This window comes from Tasmannia lanceolata, unplaced genomic scaffold, assembly GCF_043159265.1.
Source record: "Tasmannia lanceolata isolate RefF3 unplaced genomic scaffold, GAP_Taslan_0.1 ptg000006l, whole genome shotgun sequence".
In the NCBI taxonomy this organism is placed as follows: Eukaryota; Viridiplantae; Streptophyta; class Magnoliopsida; order Canellales; family Winteraceae; genus Tasmannia; species Tasmannia lanceolata.
The window spans coordinates 41526338-41549955 of record NW_027518683.1 but is presented as its reverse complement, the minus strand read 5'-3'; the positions used below and the strand labels follow the sequence as shown (position 1 = coordinate 41549955).

General features: G+C 40.9%; 1 protein-coding gene across 2 annotated transcripts; it reads right to left on the bottom strand.

The window, feature by feature from the left end:
- Positions 1-133: 133 nt before the first annotated feature.
- LOC143880311 (uncharacterized) lies at positions 134-23618 on the bottom strand. 2 transcript variants are annotated; one of them, XM_077383185.1, is made up of 5 exons: positions 23306-23618; positions 8691-8800; positions 1207-1314; positions 622-770; positions 134-519 (listed from the first exon to the last, which is right to left on the bottom strand). In XM_077383185.1, the coding sequence occupies exons 2-5, from the start codon at positions 8751-8753 to the stop codon at positions 516-518; spliced, it is 324 nt and encodes a 107-aa protein (XP_077239300.1). In that variant the 5' UTR covers positions 8754-8800; positions 23306-23618; the 3' UTR covers positions 134-515. The 2 variants fall into 2 exon arrangements, with proteins under 2 accessions (XP_077239300.1, XP_077239301.1); XM_077383186.1 differs by lacking the exon at positions 8691-8800 and having other exon boundaries at positions 193-770; positions 22069-23520.

The following is a 23618-nucleotide window of genomic DNA, read 5'->3' as shown; positions in this document are numbered from 1 at the left end:
TCTCTGTTATGTTCCTAACCACCAAGTCTTTCCTCTCTTATTTACACAAGAAAAAAGATAACTTGAACCAACTCTAATCAATTTTGACATTTCAATTTATGATAATATCCTTCTAATTTAACCACGTTCATGTCATTTCCTTCTAAACTGTGGAAAGAAAAAAAATTCCATTGGATATTTTTTTCTTGAAACCCAAACAAGGCCTAAATGCAAGTGGTTCCATGCAGGATCGTTCTTGAAATTTCATTTACTCATATTGGTTTTTCCGTTACATAAGCCGGTGACCACTATTTCAATCTTCTTAGCAGCTGAAGTGAGATTTGCAGTTCAAGGGAAATAGCAATTTAAGTTGATATGAGACAATAAATGGGTTTATGTTATAGTCACAAGAACGACATGTGATATGCTTGATATGTCTTTATTTACCTCCATTTCAGGAATCAATGGCTTCACCCTCGCTGCTCTGGCAAATACAAAGTACCCAAGAACAAGTTGCTATACAGTCTTATCTTGGTTCACCTGACAGAACAAGTGATTATATATGTGACAAGTTCTCAATGTGGAGAGGACACCCCTAGATGAAGAGGGTTCACTTGGAGGAAAGGAGATTACAGGCCTTGCCTTAATTCATGGTGCGGCATGTGCACCGCTTGATTAGAAGGGGTAGGTGTTCGATTGAGGGACGGGAGACATAAACTTGGAATCAGCAAATAGGTGGAGGAAGCGAACTCTGATAACAATTGAAAGCACCTGAGTTTCCAGCAACATCTCTGCAAGTATTTAAGGGGATGGGGTTCATAGGAATTCCTTTAGATCATGGCATAAATATTTTATCAAAACGGTAAAGTCCATCAATAAACCTTTTACATCAAAAATTTAACTACGCAATATCAAATATTTTTTAGTATTTTTGTATATATATATATATATATATATATATATATATATATATATATATATATATATATATATATATATATAGAGAGAGAGAGAGAGAGAGAGAGAGAGAGAGAGAGAGAGAGAGAGAGAGCTTCATTTACCATTAAACACAGATTGATAAAATGATTAACCAATACATCACATCAAGAATGCATGATCAATTAATACAAAACAACACACATTACAAATCAAAGAGACCACCACATGGGTGCCACGACTGAAAGGTCAACCAGGGCATTTGGTATTTGAGTCAGTAAATGTGATTACCTTCTTCTCTAGCTCAGGTTTGTTGGCACTAACGAGCTTATCCACCTGTTGCCCATCTTTGAGGAAAAAGAACGGAGTGGCACGGATCTCCCATGAAGAACTGAATTCCTGCATTACAACATATCATTTCTAAGATCAAGAAGTGCATTATGTACATGAATATGGAAGCATATGTTAGCGTATCCTTTTTTTCTTTTTTTTTAAAATGGTAACAGAACTCCATTAAGAACAGAAATAGAACTCCAAAACTTCGAGCAGGGGCAGAAGTTGTCCCCAAAACAGCGAAGGCCTAGATACATCCCCCCTTTTAGCAAGGAGGTTTTCAGATTCGTCGGCAGTTCGGCACCATATGATGTGTATGGGACAAGTGCTGGTGTTGGGGACAGCTATTTATAATTTCCCTAACCTGGTCAATGTTAGTGTACACATAATTTCCAAAAGATTCATATCATTCAAAAAAAATTCCATAAGATTCCTGTTAGAAGTAGATATTGTGTGTGTAAGTGCCTAATGGCACAGTTGTCATTGTACTCCTCTCTACTTTATATAAATACATAAGTGAGGGGGAGTCCTCCCCAACTCACTAATTCTCTCATCTCTCTTCTCTACTGACAAGGTATCAGAGCAAAGGTCCCGAGTTCAAACCTCCTTGATGTAAAGAATCCAAATGCAATGGTCAACCCAAAAGTGGGGCCACATGTGCCCTGTGTGGGCCAACCCAAAGCAAGAGGGGCCATATGTGAGGGGAGTGTTAAAGTACAAAAGAATAAATAACGCCTTCTCAACAGCTTAAGCTTTTGGAGTTACTGGAAGTTTGACATGGTATCAAAGCCCTAAGGCATGGATGCCTAGGAACCACCATTGTTCTTCCCCTTTCTTCCTCCCCATTTACCTCAAAACCCTAAAACTAAAATCCAACCCTAACCCTATCCCCCCCTCCTCTTCTTCTCCTCCGCCCCCCCACAAAAAAAAAGCCCGACAACCTCCCTTGCCTCCCTTCTAGGCCACCCCCCTCTCCAGAAGCTTCGGCAGACATCTACTGTGTCCTCTCCTATCCAGCCTTTTGATTGCGAATCTTGTCAACTTAGGAAACACTATTGTGTGCCTTTCCCCTCTTGGGTCCTTAGTCGAGTCTCGCATCCTTTTGATTTAATACATTCTGATGTATGGGGTCTCTCGAGTACTATGTCTCTTTTTGGATACAGATATTTTATCATATTTGTGGATGATTTCTCTCGTGTGACTTGGTTATTTTTCTTAAAAGACCGCTCTCGTGTTTTTCATGCATTTCATAATTTTTATGCTGAGATTACTATGCGATATCAGTGCACCCTTAAATGTTTTCGCACTGAAAATGCACATGAGTATTTTTCTACTGAGTTCAGCACCTTCTTATCCTCCCGGCCTTGATAAGTTGGACCCCTAGGCCGAGAGGTGTGTATTTCTGGGCTACTCTTGTACCCAAAGGGCTATAGATGCTATAGCCCTCGGCTGCGACAATTATTCATCTCGACCGATGTCACCTTCTTTGAGTCTACTTTTTTTACAACTTCTCTTGCCAGTGACCCTCTTCTTTCTAATCCTCCCATTCCCCTTCCTCTACTTGTTCCTGTCCTTCCTGATCCTGTTGAGTCTCCTTCATTGATTCCTCCTCATCCGGTTAGACAGACCTATCAGCGACGTCCGAGAGACGATGTTTATCCTCTGACACTCGAGATGGCGCCCTCGCAGCCGGAGATCCCGGCCTCCTCTTCTCAGGTACCTCTCTTACCTTCTTCTAGTGGTTAGTTGATTCTCCGATTGCATCACCTACCCGGTCTCGTACGACCACTCACCTTATCTCTTTTGTGGTTTCCTACGATCATCTCACTCCTATGTTTCGTAGTTTTGTTTCTTCTTTGTCTTTTGTTTCTTTACCCAGGTCAGTTCCCAAGGCCCTTGCTCATTCGAGTTGGCGGGCTGCTATGGAAGCTGAGATGGCTGCCCTTCGCTCCAATCATACTTGGCATTTAGTTCCCCTTCTTTCTGGGGCCCAGGCAGTTGCCAGTAGATGGGTGTTTACCATCAAACATTTACCAGACAGTACCGTTGAGCACCTTAAGGCGCGGCTTGTCGCCAAAGGTTACACACAGACCTTCGGCATTGATTACATGGAGACTTTCTCACCGGTTGCCAAAATTCCTTCCGTTTAGGTCTTTATCTCTCTTGCTGTCAACCAAGGTTGGCCTCTCTATCAGCTTGATGTCAAAAAAGCATTCCTTCATGGTCACTTGACTGAGGAGGTTTACATGGAGCAACCTCCTAGATATGTTGCTCAGGGGGAGATGTCTTCCTCAGTATGCAGGCTACACAAGTCTTTGTATGGGCTCAAACAGTCTCCTAGGGCATGGTTTGGGCGATTTAGTGATGCTATCATGCGGTTTGGTATGAGGAAATGCGCAGTCGATCACTCCGTGTTTAGTAGTCACTCTGATGCTAGATAGATCCTTCTTATAGTCTATGTGGATGAAATTATTTTGGCATACAGAGACTGAAGTCCTTCCTGCAAGAAGAATTTTCCACAAAGGACCTTGGGCGCCTACAGTATTTTCTAGGGATTGAGGTAGCTTATTCTGGCAGTAGTCTCTCCCTTTCTCAGCGAAAGTATGTGCTAGATCTATTAAAGGAGAGTGGATTTGTGGGGACGAAGCCTGCTGGTGTTCCCATGGATCCAAATACAAAGTTGCTTCCAGAAGAGGGAGATTTGATGGATGAGCCTGGACGGTACACCGTCGTCTAGTTGGGAAACTCATTTACCTCACTGTTACTCACCCAGATATCTCATATGTAGTTGGGGTAGTCAGCCAGTTTATGAGTGCTCCATGACCTCTCATTAGGCAGCAGTTGTTCAGATTCTCCGCTATTTGAAAGGAGCACCAGGGAAAGGCCTGCTATTCAAAAGGCATGGGCATATCAGGGTGGAAGGATTTTGTGACGGAGATTAGGCAAGATCTCCAGCAGATAGGAGATCCACCACTGGCTATTGCACTTTTGGTAGTGGCAATCTACTGTCATGGAAAAGTATGAAACAAGACATTGTTTCAAAGTCTAGTGTCGAAGCAGAGTACCGAGCTATGTCGCATATGAGTGGAGAGCTTCTTTAGTTGCGTTATCTCATGTCAGAGATTGGTTTCTCTCTGTTAGATAACTACATGGTGCAAAAAAAGAGAGACAGAGAGACAGAGATAAAGAGAGACAGAGAGGCATGAGAGGAAGAGAATGGCGTGAGAGTCTAGAATGCGTTTTAAAGCATTCTCTCCCCCATTCGATATATTAATGATAACAATTAACATATTATGACAATAATACCCGTAGTACGTTCAACACTCCCCCTCAACCTGGAAGGTATATATAATACATTCCAAGCTTATTACAAGAATCTTGCAGTTTTGCACTACCCAATGGCTTGGTAAACATATCTACAAGTTGATCTGCAGATCGTGTAAACGTTGTGCAGATCTAGCCACTGATCTCGCCACTCTGAATTCGATGACGAATGAAGTGACAATCAACTTCAACATGTTTGGTCCGTATGGAAGACTGGATTTGTTGCAATATGAATTGCAGCCTATGAAGCACAGGTACGGGGTGCGGGTACGACACGACACGGGTACGTGATTTTCCAAAAAAACTCGGGTGTGGGTACGTTCGGGTACGCCGAATATAATAATATATTTTAATATTTTATTATATATTTATAAAAATTTAAAAAAATTAATTGGAGAGCAATCAAATAACAATAACATCACCAAAATGGAAAATTCTAATATTACTTTTCATTTCATAAGTGATTAAGTTCCATATTTTATAGCATGAGGCATCAATACATCACTCATTAGAAAAAAAAGCATGTTCCCAGTGTGTTGACCAGTGCCTGACAATATGAATAATTTTTAGAGATCAAATTATGAGATTTTTTATACCAGACTTTTGGGATTTAATAATGTTTGGACATGATAGATTTTATGAATTTTTAAATTTTGAAAAATACCCCGCAGTTTGGAAGTTAAGAAAGTTAAAATTTTGACCCGACCCTTTTTCTTCGGATTTTGTACTAGAACAGGAGAGTTGACTTTTTTTCCTTCTAGATTTGGGTCTTGAAACTATTTTTAATAAATCCAAATGGGGGGTATTCTGTTATTTACATCCAAATAGACATTTACTTAAATGGTTTACATGTAAAACTAAGTACAGGAGAGGAGAGAGAACACGGAAAGTACAAGAGAGGAGAGAGAAGAAGCACAGGAAGGATTTAAACCAGATAAGAAGCACAGGAAGGATTTAAACCAGATAAGAGAAGCAGGAGGTGTCGGGTACGCGTGGGTGCGCACCCTAAATGCACCCGGCAACCAAAATTGGGGTTTTTTTTAAAACAAATTGGGGAACGTACCTGGGGCGTACCCGCATCCCATACGTGTCAGGTACGGGTACAGGAGCCCCAGGAGAGTAACCGTGCTTCCTAGATTGCAGCTCTATTGTCACAATACAACCGTGCTGGAGATGTAGATGAAAAACCAATCTCTGCTAAGAACGAAGCCATATTAGCTCCCCACTTGTATATGACATAGCTCTATACTCAGACTGTGCACTTGACTTGGACACAACATCTTGATTTTTACTTCTCCAAGACACCTAATAACCTCCTACAAACGTGCAATATCCCATAGTTGATCTCCTGTCAATAGGAGATCCTACCCATCACTAAAACCTTCTACCTTTTTTCATGTCCATACTTTCTGAAGCATAGACCTTTACCTGGAGTACCCTTTAAATATTTGACAATCTGAATGACAGCAATCCAGTGGGAAGTACGTGGAGCACTCATAAAACAACTAACCATACCAACTGCAAATGAGATGTCCGGACGGGTGACAGTCAAATAGATTAGTTTCCCAACCAGTCTTCTATATCGACCTGAATCATTCAGCAACTCTCTTTGATCAGGAAGAAGTTTAACATTTGGATCCATAGGGGTAGTCGGAGGTTTCACCCACATTGAGCATGTCTCCTCTAAGATGTCCAACACATACTTTCTTTGTGACAAAACTAGTCCATGACGAGACTGTGCTACCTCAATACCAAGGAAATATCTGAGCTGGCCCAAGTCTTTAGTGGAAAACTCTCCTTGAAGAAAGGACTTTAGATTTTGGATGCCAGACTTATCATCTCCTGTAATTACAATGTCATCAACATACACTATCAGGAGAATCTATCCAGAATCAGATTTGTGACTGAACACGGAATGATCAACAGCACACTGCTTCAACCCAAAGCGCAAAACGACAGCACTAAATCGTCCAAACCAAGCCCTAGGCGATTGCTTCAGACCATAAATTGCCTTCTGAAGGCGGCATACAGAAGAGCACATCTCCCCCTGAGCAAGATGCCCAAGAGGTTGCTCCATATAAACTTCCTCTGAAAGATCACCATGAAGGAAGGCATTCTTAACATCAAGCTGGTACAGAGGCCAACCACGATTAACAGCTAAAGAAATCAGTACTCGTACGGACATAATTTTGGCCACCGGTGAGAAAGTCTCCTGATAGTCAACGCCAAATGTCTGATTGTACCCCTTAGCAAAAAGGCGGGCTTTGAGACATTCAATAGACCCATCTGGTAGGTACTTGATGGCAAAGACCCAACGACAGCCAACAGGTTGGGCACCAGAAGGAAGAGAAACCAACTGCCACGTTTTGTTGGAGTGAAGTGCAACCATCTCAGCATCCATAGCAGCCTTCCATCCAGGATGATTGAGAGCATCTGTAACTGACTTAGGCAAAGTAACTGAAGACATGCTAGAGACAAAAGACCGAAAAGATGGTAACAAAATTGGAAATAGGATGACCCACAGTACGTGATCTAGTCTGGGATGCCATAGGTGAATCATGAGTAGGAGAACAAATACCTGAAGGTTGACAATCCGACTATGGAGAAGATCAGTGGGCTGAGATGGTGCTTCAGTCGTCGAAAGAACGACCTGGCGAGGTCCCCAAGTAAAAGTTTTCAGTTCAGAATCCACAGGACCTGGCAAAGAATCCACAGAATCCTTAGGGTCCACAGGAGAACTTGTGGCAATGTCTGGAGCACCCATATGACCTGGGAGAGAATGACCCATCACTAAAGGAACGGGAAGGCTAAGGATGTCAACATGTAACTGAGGACCTGAGCCAGACAAATAAGGTTGGTCCTCAAAGAATGTGACATCCGCAGAAACATGTCTTTCGAAGGCGAGGGCTATAACATTTATAACCTTTTTGGGTTCGAGAATAACCCAAGAAAATGCATTTCTCTGCCCGAGGGTCTAACTTGTCAATACCTTGAGACAAATTATGAACAAAACACGTACATCCAAAGACACGTGGCACTAAAGGAAACGGATCTCCAAGAGGATACAAGACAGAAAATGGCGTTTGACCAGATAAAATTGAAGAAGGTAGACGATTACTTAGGAAGCATGCCGTGAGAGCTGCATCTCCCTAGTGAATCTTAGGAACCTTCATCTGAAACATAATCATACGAATCATATCCAGCCAATAACGAATTTTCCTTTCAGCGACACCATGATGTGTGTGCACATGACGACTGATGAATGATACCACGAGAGGAAAGAAAATCATGAAAGCTGTTATCCACAGAAAAATATTCCTTGGCATTGTCAGTACGCAAACAATTAATCGTACATTTAAATTGATTTCCACCTTAAAATAAAAATTACGAAATGCATGAAACACTTGAGATCTATCTTTAAGTAAAAACAACCATGTGGCCCTCGAATAATCATCAACAAATATGATAAAATATTTATGTCTATTTAACGAAGTAGTTCTAGCTGGACCCCAAATATCAGAATGTATAAGTTCAAATGGACGAGACACTTGACTACTAACTCGATAAGGGAATGACACACGATGGTGTTTTCCCAACTGACAGGACTCGCAATGAAAAGATGGAATTAGATTTGAAACAAACAGACTTCATAAGCATATCCACAGGTGGATGGCCCAAATGAGAATGTCACTGATAGGCATCCACCAAAGTACGAAGAGCAACACCAGCACTAGCCTCATCAAGGTAGTAAAGGCCATCAATCTCACGGCCCAAGCCAATCCTCGTCCCAGTCTTCATGTCCAGAAAAACACAATGAGAAGAAAAGAAGGAAACAGAACAGTTAAGAGACTGCGTTAATTGACGAACATATAATAAATTAACAGGTAAAGACGGAACATATAGAACGGAAGACAAGTGAAGACCCGTCGAGATGGAGACTACACCCATGCCAGAAACAGGGGATGTAGTCCCATCAGCCAAGGTAACAGTATGAGGACCCATAGACGGAACAGAGTGGAAAGAAGAGAGAATGTTAGGGTTACCAGTCATATGTTGTGAGGCACCTAAATCAATGAGCCACGGACCAGAAGAACTACCAGAGAGAACATAGGGGCTACCTTGATGCGCAAATGTGGCAGTAGGCTGCTTTCCTTTGTCCCGGGTACGGAGAAATTCCTCATATTCAGCACGAGGGACAACCAAAGTATCAGGCGTCACAGATGGAGTTCTGTAGGGACAAAATTCAGGGTGTAAATCATAGCAATAATCAACAATATGTCCATCCATACAACAATGAGTGCAAAAATGGGGCCCACGTCCACGGCCACCACCATCCCGGACTCCTCCTGAATCACGACCAAGGCCATGTCCAACACCACCATCACGACCACGACCACCACTATCACGGCCACGGCCAAATCGACCAAAAGCACGGCCCCGATCAAGAAGGTAAGTACGCACCGCCCTCTTCCAAGGAGGGTAATTCTTCCCATCAAGTCGTATGGAGTTCATCTGAAGATGAGCTTCCACATAAGTATAATGAGCACTAGATGAATGGGATGAAGAGGGAAAAGTGGCTTCAACAGCCTTAGGCTGCGATGAGGAATCTTTTGAAGAAGCCATAATAAGCACCAATTACGACAATCCAAATAACCAATAATTAACAAGGATCAAGTAAACAAGCACCAACAATTCGTCCACAAATAACAACAGCTCCACCACCAAGCACAATCAATAATAATAAGGAACACTAACCATCAACCAACAATAGTCAATAATCCAACAAACACCAATAATCATCCACACTCAGCAGCCAACAACCAACCAACCAATACCACCAACAATTAACAATAAATCCACAATCATCAGCAATCACGAACAATAATCATAACCACCCAACATTCACAAGGAACCAACACCACTATCAACAATCGTCAACCAATCCACCACCGACAACAACCACCGAGCATCACTAACAACCAATCACCCTAACCAGCAACCAACAAGCACCAATAAATCTACCATAGGGAATCACCAATAAAGTCGCCAACAGTAAAAATCCACAACCAACACCACAATCACCAACACCAACATACAACTAAATCTGTTAACAAATCACGGTCGCAGGCACAAAGACAATGTTCTGGGACCAATAAAGTGACCAAAAAAAATACCCCAACACAGAAGAAAGAGAGCAGAATCACCAACAAACTTCCCAGAACCAACAATAGAATAAAATATGGAGAAGAAACAAGTTTAAACCATGAAGAGAGTAGGATTTATGGACTGATTTGAGAAGAACGAAGAGTTAGGGACTGATTTGAAAAGATAGGGTTAGGTTTGACTGATGTGATGGGAAGAAACAAGGTAGAGTTAGAGTTTAGGGTGGAGGGAAGGGGACGTGAGTGGATTAGGGTTAGGTTTTGGGTGTGAATAGGGGGTGCAAGTGGTTTAGGAATAGGTTTTAGGGTTGTGTTTACAGTTAGAGTTGAAAGAGAAGGGATTGTGTTCATCTCGTCTCGTCGCATCTTAAGGGTTAGGGTTTTAGAAGTTCTAGGTTTTAGGTTTCTTCAAGGATGGGTGGTCCGATCTTCAACCTTGAAGCTCTGATACCATGTTAGATAACTACATGGTGCAGAGACAGAGAGAGAGACAGAGAGATAAAGAGAGACAGAGAGGAGTGAGAGGAAGAGAATGACGTGAGAGTCTAGAATGCGTTTTAAAGCATTCTCTCCCCCCATTCGATATATTAATGATAATAATAAACATATTATGACCATAATACCCTTAGTACGTTCAACACTCTACATCTTCTCTAGCTCAGCTATATTGTAATAATTAGGCTGCGATTCACATAGCAACCATCATGTCTTTCCATCAACGAACCAAACATATAGAGGTTGATTGTCATTTCATTCGCCAGAGAATCCATAGGGCGAGATACATGTTTCCTTCACTCGACCTGTGGACCAGTTAGCTGATATCTTTACTAAATCCTTGAGTAAATCCAAGTTAAATGACATTTGTAACAAGCTGAGAATGTACAATATCTACATTCCAGTTTGAGGGGGAGTGTTAGAAGTAGAAATTGTGTGTGTAAATGCCTAAGGGCATAGTTGTCACTGTACTCTTCTCTACTTTATATAAATACATAAATGAGGGGGAGTCTTCCCCAACACACTAATTCTCTCATCTCTCTTCTCTACTAACAATTCCAAAAAAATCTAAGGATACGGACCCAAACCGTGGGAGTCATGTCACACCGAATGAAAATATACTTCCAAGTCTACTTGGCCTTCTCAAATAAGATGCATAGATTGATCATATACCATAGCTTCCTCCTCAAAAAGTTAATGATATAGATATTACCATCGGCCATTGCCCATCAAAAGCTTTGGATATTTGGGGGAGCAGTGGAGCACCCGCATTCCACACCTTGGACCACTTGAAACACACTGGGATATCTAACCAAACAATAGAAACGAACTGTACGAGAAGAACCTGTTTGGATCCAGGACCCAAATTGTCCTATCCAAAATTAAAGTAGACATAAAAACACTCTCTAACCTTCCCTCAAATGTTTCAAGTCCTTGATTTTCTCATCCTTTACATCTACAAACCCAACTCCACACCACTCTCCCCACTACTCGCTTTTAACAGTTGACAACCCGACAATCTTTCTCATACATTACCCTATACAGACAACATATAGGGTACACATTGCATAGAAAAGAATGACCCAACCACAAATTTTCCCAAAATCTAATATGCTCCCCTGTTCCCACGCCTAAACATAATAAAAGAAAAAAAAACATCTTCGACACTACACACTGACTGCCATGCACCCAAGCGTCTACCTCTTCCCAGCTCTCTTATGCTCACCCACCCCAACCATCCCCATATTTCCCTATAATGATATTTCTCCAAGAGCATTGTGCTCGCCCGACCACCCCCCATCTCCAAATCCATTTGCCTAGAAGAACTTTGTTTCTTAGGAAAATATGCCCAATCCTTAGGCGACTTTCAAATCTAGACGACAAATGGTCCTTCACTTTTTCAGATACATCATTTTTTCCCATTGCCTTACCTTTCCATAGGAAGCATCTCCATCTCCATGGTCACCACACTCGGGATCTTGAAAAGTGAAATGAAGTAGACCAATAAATTTGCCAAAGCGGCCTTACTAAGAGTTCTCCCTAAAAAGGATAGGAAGCTTTTCTACCAATGTCAAAGTTTATTTTCCATCCATTCAATTACCAAGTCCCAAAGAGCCTTGAATGGCCCACCCAGTCCAAGAGGGAGGCCAAGACAAGAGATGTGAAGCCAATCGACACCACACCACAAGATCCATCAACCTAGTGCCTCTCATATTGATACCCACTATTAAGCTTCTATGACAATTAACCGTAAGGTCTGATGCCTATCCAAACCACCAAAGGACACACCCCAAATTGCAGTTTGTGTCATAGAGTTAGCACAAAAATAAGTGTCATTTGCATATTGCAGACTCTACTCAACGAAGTAGAGTTCTTCCGACATGGAGCAAACTGACCCAACATACAGTCCTTATTTCATTTGTGATTATATTATGGACATGCCTTATTTTATATATATATATATATATATATATATATATATATATATATATAGACTTTTCCCACATATATACCATATTAAAAATGCAACCAAAACTAAAATAAATATCTCTCTCTCTCTATCTCTCTCTCTCTCTCTCTCTCTCTCTCTATATATATATATATATATATATATTTTTTTTTTTTTTTTTTTTTTTTTTTTTTTGAAATGGCAATATATTGAAAGAATGGAACCGAGATGGTCCACGAAAATACAAAGAAAAGAAAAATTACATCAAAAAAGAGTAAAAAAACATTTCACGGGGGGAGGTGATCAAACCATTCCAAACCCTCTTTATGAACACCCGCTCTCGTAAGGGAATCAGCTTCACCATTGGCTGATCTTCTAACAAATTTAAACACTATGGATGACCCAGAAACAAGATTACCGATTTTCTCAAAGAAGCTAAGAAAGCGCCACGGAGGTGTAATCTTCCCAGATAGCCAACTGATGACGTTGGAAGAATCACCTTCCACAGTCACATTATCGGACATATCCCTACTCAAACGTTTTATTCCTTGAAAAGCCGCTTTAACTTCCGCTTCAGATGAGTCGCTTCTACCAATTGGGCCAGCAAAAGCACAAGACACACCCCTGCAGAATTCCTAGCAAGGTCACCAATACCTGCCGGACCCGGATTACCCAAACTAGACCCGTCAAAATTTATTTTCAAGAACCCTTCAGGAGGAGCCTCCCATCTTTGAACTATCTTCTCTCTCCTCACCCCTTCCCAACACACAGTTCTCCAACCTTCCCACAGATCAAAAGCTGAAACAAATTGAAACTGAGGAAGACTCTTCGCCCAAAAAATCACCAAAGCAATAATTTTCATAAATAACCAATAAGTTGACTTAGCCACTCCATTAAAAACTCTCGAATTTCTTTCTTTCCAAATAACCCACCACAAAGCTATCAAACACAGCTTCCAGAGCAATCTCCCTTTTCTTCTTCCAAGGCACAAAATCCCAACTCAACACTAGTTCTGGTATAGAGTTTGGGAAGATCCAAAATGATACCAAACCTATCCAAAATGAGGCCCCAAATCTCCCTTGCAACCTTGCAATGAATAACCAGATGATCAATAGATTCACCATCTTCCATACAAAGCGAACAATAATCGATCAACCACATTCCCCTTCTTCTAAGAAATTCAATGGTCTGAATCCTCCCTCAGCAGACTGCCCAACCAAAAAAGGAAACTGATGGAGGCCCAAGGAAATTCCAAACGTCAGCTGCAAGAGGGGAGCCTGAAGCATGCACCAACCTAGAGTAAAATGACTTCAAAGAAAAGAAGCCTGATGAGTCCCAGATCCAAATTCTTTTATCCACCCCACTTCGTTTTATATAGCAATTCTCAATCTAAAGAAGTAACCGCAAAATGGAATTTAACTCCCTGTCAAAAAAATTCCTTCTGAAGCTAGGCTTCCGAACCACCCTGGTGTCCACCCTCTCAAAACAATCACACACCAACACATCCTTATTCAAAGCCGCCGAGAACAAATCAGGATAAAGAGTCTTCAAGGGTTCCTCAGAGCACCAAGCATCCACCCAAAACTTTATACGATCCCCTTTGTAAACTTTAAACTGAATACCCTCCTCAAATATGTGCTTGAACCTCAAAATGTTTCGCCAAATAGTCCCCCCTTTCTTACTGTATGAATCATCCGAGCACCAATTCCCATTTAAGAAGCCATATTTGCTACCAATCACCTTTACCCACAAAGAAGAATGTTCCATACCAAAACGCCAGAGCCACTTTCCCAACAATGCACAGTTGAACTCTCTCAACTTTCTTTTCCCACTTCACTAAGGGTATACCACCCTTAATATCAGCACCTCCCCAAAGAAATCTTCTTTGAATCTGTTCTATTCTCAACACTACACTAACCGGACAATTGAACAAAGATAAATAATACACTGGAATATTAGCTAACACTGCTTTGACCAAGATGAGTCTCCCACCCTTAGAGACAAGATTCCTCTTCCAAGTTTCCAACCTTCTTTCTATCATTTCCACTATAGGAGTCCAGAGCTCTTTTCCAGGTTTTTCCACTCGCAATGGAAGCCCTAAATACAAGGAAGGCAGGGAGTCCAGCCTACACCCCATCACCTTAGCAAACTCATCAGCTTCAATAGGGGGAAGATTAATAGCAAACAAGCTAGATTTCCTAAAATTTGATCTTAGACCAGTAACCAATTCATAGCATCTTAGAGTAGCCTTCAAATTTAATATCATCTTCCTATCAGGGGCACAGAAAAGAATGGTGTCGTCAGCAAATTGCAGAAGAGAAACTTCCACTCTATCACATCCAATAACAAAACCTTCAAGCAGACCCAAGCAACAACCTTTACTCATCAACCTACTAAGAGTTTCCGCAATGATGACAAAAAGAAAAGGTGAAAGGGGATCCCCTTGCCTTAACCCCCGAGAAGACTTGAAAAACCCTTTTGGAGAACCATTTACCAAGATGGAGAACCACGCAGAAGAAATACACTTTCTCATTCAACCTCTCAAGCGATTTCCAAAACCCATTCTACCAAGCAAAAAATCTAAGCAATCCCAATCCACTCTATCATAAGCTTTCTCCATGTCTAACTTACATAGCACACCTCCGGCTCCACTTTTCGAATAAGATTCGATAACTTCATTCACAATTAAAGAACAATCCAAAATTTGCCTCTTACTGACAAACTCACTCTGACTATCCGAGATAATATGTGGTAAGACCACTTTAATTCTATCAGCTAACACCTTAGTCAATAACTTGTACAAGCTTATTGGACGAAAGTCAGTCACCTTAGTAGCACCTTTGATCTTGGGTATTAAAGTTATAAAAGTAGCCCATGTACCTCGGTCAAGGGTCAACCCTTCATAGAATTCTGTAATGAATCTTAGAATATCACATTTCACAACCGGCCAGCAAGCTTGGAAGAAGGCTAGGCAAAAACCGTCGGGACCAGGAGCTTTATCTTAAGGCATCGAAAAAAGACCTCTTTCAACGTCCTCTTCTGCAAAAGGTTGTTCCAGATTTGAGCTAACCTCCAGATTCAAACTGTTAAACTCCACTTCTTCAGGAATGGGGCGAAGAACTCCTTCTGAAGCATACAGGGCAGAATAAAAGTCTACTATGGCTGAAGATACCTCTTCTTTAGAGCTAATTACAGCACCATTTACTAAAATAGAATCAATTCTATTCGACCTCCTTCGAGCAGTAGCCATCGCGTGAAAATAAGCAGTATTCTTATCACCCTCCAACAACCATTTGACCCTTGATTTTTGCCTCCAAGATATTTCATCCTGCAGCAATAGCCCTTTGTGTTCCTGCTTAACTTTCCCTAACTCCTGCCAATCTTCCTCAGAACTTAAACCACACTCCTCCAAAGCTAGTAATTCTTTTAACCTATTTTCCAACCAAAACTTTCTACTGTTGATTCTGCTCCTTAGACCATTCTTTTAACTTTATTTTAACAATTCTGAGTTTTTTCCCAATCACCACATCCGTCGGCTAGGAAGCACGGGTACTCTCCCGGGGCTCCCGCACCCGCACCCAACACGTATGGGGTGCGGGTAAGTCCGGGTACGCCCCGGGTACGTCCGGGGTGCGTACCCCATTTTTTTTATAAAAAAAAAACTAGTTTTGGTGGTTGGGTGCGTGTCGGGTGCGCACCACGCTTACCCGACACGTCCTGCCTCTTCCTGCTGCTTCTCTTTCCTCTCCTGTACTTTTTTCTACTTTTCTGTACTCTGTATTTACATGTAAACCATTTAAGTTTATTGTCCATTTACTTAAGATTTACATGTAAATAACGGAATACCCCTTTTTTGGATTTATTAAAATAGTTTCAACACCCAAATCTAAAAGGAAAAAAGTCAACTCTCCAGTTCTAGTACAAAATTCAAAGAAAAACGGTCGGGTCAAAATTTTAACTTTCTTAACTTCCAAACGGTGGGGTATTTTTCAAATTTTAAAAATTCATAAAATCTATCGTGTCCAAACATTATTAATCCCAAAAGTCCGGTAAAAAAAATCTCATAATTTGGTCTCTAAAAATTATTCATCTTGTCAGGCACTGTCAACACACTGATCAACACACTGGTGACAGACTTTTTTTTCTAATGAATGATGTATTGATGCCTCATGTTATGAAATATGGAACTTAATCACTTATGGAATGAAGAGTAATATTAGAATTTTCCATTTTGGTGATGTTATTGTTATTTAATTGCTCTACAATTTATTTATTTTTAATTTTTATAAATATATAATAAAATATTAAAATATATTATTATATTCGGCGTACCCGAACGTACCTGCACCCGGTTTTTTTGGCAAATCACGTACCCACGTACCCGTGTCGTGTCGTACCCGCACCCATGGTTTTAAATTTCGGCCGAAACGTTTCGTTTCGGCCGAAATATTTCGGTTTCGGTGGAAAACGAAACGAAATTCACAGTGAGTCGGAAAAGTACCAAACTTCGCAGAAACGTTTCGTTTCGGTAAAATTTCGGTGAAATTTTGGTGAAACGTTTCGGAAATTTCGGTGAAACGTTTCGAAAATTTCCGAAATTTTTACAAGATTTCGTCCGAAATTTCATACCGAAACCGAAACCGAGATTTAAAACCTTGCCCGCACCCCGTACGCGTACCCGTGCTTCATAGTCTGCCGGGCCCTCAAAACGGCATGAAGACCACCAACTCCCCAATCTATCCTCCATTTGGGGGAAACTAAGCCAAGCCAACTCAAATCTAAAAGGGGGAGGACCCCACGGCTCAAGATGAGGGTCGAGAAGGAGGGGACAGTGATCCGAGACCGAGTGCACCAATGCTTTCTGAGAGCTGTCAGAAACTAAATTCAGCCACCCTGAGCACATAAGAAATCTATCCAAACGACTGCGACTAGGACCTCTGGACCGCGTGAAGGAAGCACCAGCTAAAAGAAGATCGATTAGCTCACTTTGCCACAAAATCAGCAGAGGCTTTGATCTGAGAATTGGTTCTTACACAACCTGATCTTTCCCCTACTTTCATAATCTCATTAAAATCACCTCCAATGCACCACGGCAGAGAACAAACATCTATGACCTTCTCCAGTTCCTCCCAAAACACCGACCCATAAACTCCGGAGAACAACCACATCGAATTATCTGCCTCTTTTTTCAAAGCAATTGACAGAGAATATTTTCCTATCCATTCCTCCTGTTTTTTCCAAACGTTCTCATTCCAAGCTACTAGAATACCACCTGAGGCACCATTAGATCCTCCAAAGGAAAACTCCCACTCAACCCGAACCCCCAACCCTCTAAGATCTCCCCTATTAACCGACTCCATTTTGGTTTCTTGCAAGCAGATAAGATCCCGCTTAATCTTCTTAACCAGCTCCTGAATTCTTTTGTCCTGATGGTTCAGGCCATTGACATTCCAAGATACAATCTTCATTATAAATCTAACTTGGCAGACGGCTTCCCCTTCCTCCCGCTAGGTTTTCTTTTTTGTATAACGCTAGAAACCTCGTCCCCTTCCAAATCTTTACCAAAGTTAATGTCCATCTTCAGCTTCTAAAGTTCCCTGAGCTTCCTCCTAGAAGGCTCGATAGAACCCTTGCGCAAAGACTCTTATTCCTTTGAATCCATTAACTCAGCGCATTTAATTTTAGATATGAATCCTCCTCCGACCCAGCGTAAACCAATCCCAGAATCTTGCTAACTCCTAGAGTATGAGACACCAAACTATCAATGTCCTCCATAATAACGGCCTCCCCGACTTCATCCCCAGATAGTCCTTCTACTAACTCCGAAAGAGCCTTCAGAGGCTGCATTTGAATGTCATAGGGGACACTATCTGATTCCACATCCATTTTTTCAGGGCTACTTGCTACTTCACCCCCAAAAACCCCCACAAATGAAGAATCTCCAAGAGTATCCCCATTGGAATTTCGTCTATCTCGAGAATGGGCTTCAAAGGCTGCTTTGGAGAAACATGCATGACACCGTCTGTAACCTTTTCCAGATTTGCAGATAAAATTATTCCTGTCTCTCGACAAGATCTCTTCTTTCTGCAGTAGCTTAGCCCCAACTTTGGCTTAGGACAGCCCTCGATCCTTCCTAGCTCCCTAGCCTCTGATTTATTATTATACCGCACCACAAGTCCCTTAAAATTATTTACCACTTCCGAAGGGCAGAATTTCTCCACTGATTTGTCTAAGAAAATACTTTCGATATTCAAAGAGACCACCCCTACTTGCTTAAAAACCCATGGGTCGATACATTCTCTGACCACCACAGCCCTGGACCCAGAGCACACGTTAAAACGAAAAAATATTCAAAATCTAGATGCCTAACCACCTCCGCCAAATCTGTAGAAAGATCTTCAAGCTCCATGCTACAACCTTTAGATAAGGTCTTTGATCTTATAGACTTTACCTCAGGCGAGAACGAAGGACAAGTAACAGAATAAGGGCATCCCATTCCACTCTTAGAGAGTAATTGATTAGACAATAATGGGTACACTCAGGGGATTCCAAAACACCCCATACTCCACAACGGCCCACAGGCCCAAAAATAGATGAAGAGGGCCCACCGCTAATACATATATATATTAGCGGTGGAATGGGATATATATTCTCTCTCTCTATATATATATATAGAGAGAGAGAGAGAGTTATTTTCGTTTTAGTTGCATTTTTAATATTGTCAATCTATGACTCAATACCGATCTTCAATCCCTTAATGAACTGCTGAGATCTTCAACTTTATCGTATTGGCCTTCTACCATGGCCCACTACCTAAACCCCTAAACCCTCCCTTACAGTCTCATTGGCTTCCCGTATGGCCCACCACCAAGTCCCTCAACCTCTCTATAAAACCCTCATAACAACCCTTAACCCTAACTGAAAATTGTCATAAAAGAGCCCTCCCCCAGTTGCGTTTGATGCCTCCCATCTCTCCCTCCTATTCTTCTTCCTCTTTTCAATGTCCCTCTCTTGGCTCTGTGCTGCCAACAACAATCCATCCCCTCTTTCTTTCCTTTCTTTACTTTCTCTATCTCCTCTTAATTTTCCTCCCATGTCTTTCCTCATCTTTTCTCACTCACCCAACACTTGAGATCACAGTCGACAGCCCCCTCCCTCTTTCCTTCTTTTTTTTTTTTTAAAAGTGACTTGTATTCATAGCATGGAATAAATAGGGGACCAGAAGTTCGAATTACATAATATGATGGTCGAGGAGCATACTCCCCAAGTCCCCATGCCCAAAAATATGAGAAAACTGTATACAAGAGTTTCAAACAGAGAGATTGCTGAGGGACACAACTAGAACAGAATCCCGAAGAACACCCTCCATAGCTAGGGAGTCCATAGCTATTATGGACATGCCTTATTATATATATGAGGAAAAAAATTGTACGCTCGAGTGCCCAATCACATGTGGGCCCACTTTGTTAGGATGATCCAAAGCATTCATTTGAAAGGCCCTTACATAGATGGGATGTGTACCAAAAATCAGCTCCATAGGATCATCCTAACCCATCCATTTGTGCAGGTCAAAATGGACAGACACTGTTTCTCCACAAATCTGCCCATTTTTGCCCTCCACTTTTGGAGGGGTTAGGATGATTCAATAGAGCTGATTTTTCGTACACACCCTATCTATGATAGGGCCTTGCAAATGAATGCTTTGGATCACCACAAAAAATGTGGGACCCATGTGATTGGGCACTCGAGCGTACCATAAGCTTGGTACGCTCGAGCGTACAATCCTTTTCCTCTATATATATATATATATATATATATATATATATATATATATATATAGAGAGAGAGAGAGAGAGAGACTTTTCCCACATATATACCATATTAAAAATGCAACTAAAACTAAAATAAATCTCTCTCTCTCTCTCTCTCTCTCTCTATATATATATATATATATATATATATATATATATATATATATATATATATCTCTCTCTCTCTCTCTCTCTCTCTCTCTCTCTATATATATATATATATATATATATATATATATATATATCTCTCTCTCTCTCTCTCTCTCTCTCTCTCTCTCTCTCTCTCTCTCTCTCTCTATATATATATATATATAGAGAGAGAGAGAGAGAGAGTTATTTTAGTTTTAGTTGCATTTTTAATATTGTCAGTCTATGACTCAATAGACTCAATACTGATCTTCAATCCCTTAATGAACTGCTGAGATCTTCAACTTTATCGTATTGGCCTTCTACCATGGCCCACTACCTAAACCCCTAAACCCTCGCTTACAGTCTCATTGGCTTCCCGTTTGGCCCACCACCAAGTCCCTCAACCTCTCTATATAAACCCTCATAACAACCCTTAACCCTAACTGAAAATTATAATAAAAGAGCCCTCCCCCCGTTGCGTTTGATGCCTCCCATCTCTCTCTCCTATTCTTCTTCCTCTTTTCAATGTCCCTCTCTTGGCTCTGTGCTGCCGACAACAATCCATCCCCTCTTTCTTTCCTTTCTTTACTTTCTCTATCTCCTCTTAATTTTCCTCCCACGTCTTTCCTCATCTTTTCTCACTCACCCCACACTTGAGATCACAGTCAACAGCCCCCTCTCCCTCTTTCTTTCTTTTTTTTTTTTTTTGAAAAGTGACTTGTATTCATGGCATGGAATAAATAGGGGACCAGAAGTCCGAATTACATAATATGATGGTCGAGGGGCATACTCCCCAAGTCCCCATGCCCAAAAATATGAGAGAACTGTATACAAGAGTTTCAAACAGAGAGATTGGTGAGGGACACAACTAGAACAGAATCCCGAAGAACACCCTCCATAGCTAGGGAGTCCTCTGCATCATTTGCAGACCGCCTCCGATGCTAAATCCTGGGCTCCAAGAGTGTCATTAGATATAGGATTTCCGCAATTAGTCCTTGAAGCCTCCAGGGACCCTTATATTTGTTTGATGCCCAACTTACTATATTTGCGGAGTTGCCTTCCACAATTAGGAGCTTCAAGCTGTGGGCATGAGCCCATCGAAGACCAATTACAAATTACAATTATTTTAGTTTTCTTCTTGTAACTTACAATTGGGTAGGTATTAATAAAAAAAAATTACTATTGGGTAGGTAGACAGCATATTGTAAGCTTTTTTCCAATGTGGTTGTGATTGGGCCATTAAAAAAAAGAAAGAAAGAAAAAATGAATGTGAGTGTCAACGTGCAGGCTTGCACATGTGTATTTCAAGATTTCAACAACTTGGTTATTGGCAGGATAGACACAATCCAACATCACCCATCACAATACTATTTGTTTCCCAGATAGTTATGTCCATAGCCATGTCACGGTATGTTAACTCTTTCATATCAAGAACAGAAATATTCTCCTCACAGTTCTCCTGAATTCTTGTCGAAAGGTCACAGATATTTTATCAACATCTTACCAATATCTTTTTCTCCTACTCTACCTGGAAAAAAAGCTAGACAATACAATGTGATCAATCGAAAATACAAAACAGATAAAATTCTTCAGAACAAAACATTCAAGGTTTCCTTCTGAAGAGTTCACCATAAGACCAGATAGGAGAAACATTTTGGCATAATGATATATATCAATTAAGCAGCATATCAATAGTATATACAAACCAAGGCATTCTTAATTAAGCTTCGTATGTTTGTAACTTTAAAATCTCAGCAAAAAAAAGTTAACAATGACAAACAACTGCTGACAGAGAGTGACATAAAATAAGAACAAAAAATGCTCTAAGGCAGAATAAATAAATGGGAAAGTCATAAGAAGATATAAGTTGTTTCTCTCTTGCATCCACACTATAAAGAAAAGGAGTAAATTGCACAAGGAGGCAGCTAGGCTATTCATATCCAAAATTTACCTTGTACTGATTGTTATTTCCATCTGAATGGCAGCTCGGAAGGCAAGGCATCGTATAAGCAAGGGGAGAAAGGGAAGAAATTGAGGAAATAAAGTGGACCAGTCATTCCCCAATTATAAATGTAAAGCTCCTCTAAAGACATGCTGTTGAGATCATAGGAATACAATTTAGATGATATCTGAAGGAAAACAATATCGGAATCCGGATGAAAAGCCACTAGTTGGAGTTCATGGCCATTGTAATAAGGATTGTCACTTCCTGTGAAGCTTCCTATGCTGATTCTCTGCTTTAGGATCCATTCTCTAGCAGAATTATGATAGTTCTTCAATACCCAAATTCTCAACTGGTAGTTGGATTGTGAGCAAAAATGGAGAAATCCTCCCGACACACCTAGATATCTTTGGAAGGATTTGTTTGTGCCCTCTGGCAACTGTATCTCCCGAAAGCTCTCTTCCTCTACATCAAATCCAACTATATGATTTGATGATAGCAAATGCACAACTCCATGAAGAAAAACGATTCTAAAATAGTAGGTGGGGTAGTTGGGGTCATAAGAAGCACATGGTTGTTCGAACAACTTAGGCTGAAGCCAATTGCCTGTTTCCGAAGAGAAAATCACAAACCCAAATAAAGAGCAAGATTTTTTTGAGGTTTTCCTTCGCAAGAAACGAATGACTTTATAGTGAGGGGAGATGTTAGGATCAAAGGCTAACACGGAATAAGGATGACATTCAGGTTGTAAGCGTGGGACATAATGATGTTTAAAGGGTGGGAAAGGGGGCAAAGCGAACCATTTATTGGTAAAGGGGTTACAAACGTAGTAGATTTTTTTAGTTGAATGGAAGTAAAGAAACAAACCATTTTGGTAATCTCGAAACCCATAGGGAGGCCAATGCAACAGAACATTATTAAAGTTACTAACAACACCTTCTTTCTCTTTTTTTTCTTCTTTTGTCCCTGGTGATGATGCAGAACCAGCAATATACCATGAAATCTATGGCGTCACAGAGGATGATGGACATGGTTAGGGTTGGTTTTTTTTTAGAGATGTAATCTGAAATCAAGATGTGAAATGATTTGGAGAGAGACTTGCATCTCACCATATGCTTTGCAGGTAATCGGGAAAGTATGGCCATAACCAAATCATCACTCAAACCACCACTTATCTCTCTATTTTTTTTGTCCAGTTTAAGTAGAAAGCAAAAATCAAAACCCTAATAGAGTGAGAGACGATTACCAAAGTGGATCGATCAACATGTCTCTGCTCTTCCAGTTTCTATATGAAAAGTGTCCACGAGAAACCCTAGAAATTTCTTCTCAAAAACAAGAAGCCCTAAATATTTGTTTCAAAAACTCGCCTCTCTCCCCACTCTCTCAAACTCGAGATTTTATGTGTAAGCCGTCTGAGTATTTTTCGAAAAGTACTGTTCGGCCTACACCATAAGATGATCCAAACCGTCCATTTGAAGTGCCACAACCTTAAACGGTTGTTCCCCAAAAGCCGATGATCCGACGGTTTGGATCATCATTTGAAAACGGCTATAGATCGG

Coding starts and splice junctions, on each gene's coding strand:
- LOC143880311 (XM_077383185.1), bottom strand. CDS start 8,753: ATGAGGAATTTCTCCGTACCCGGGACAAAGGAAAGCAGCCTACTGCCA. Junction 1,315..8,690: donor TGCCACATTTGCGCATCAAG/GTAGCCCCTATG, acceptor GTTGTAATGCAG/GAATTCAGTTCTTCATGGGA. Junction 771..1,206: donor AACCTGAGCTAGAGAAGAAG/GTAATCACATTT, acceptor AAATACTTGCAG/AGATGTTGCTGGAAACTCAG.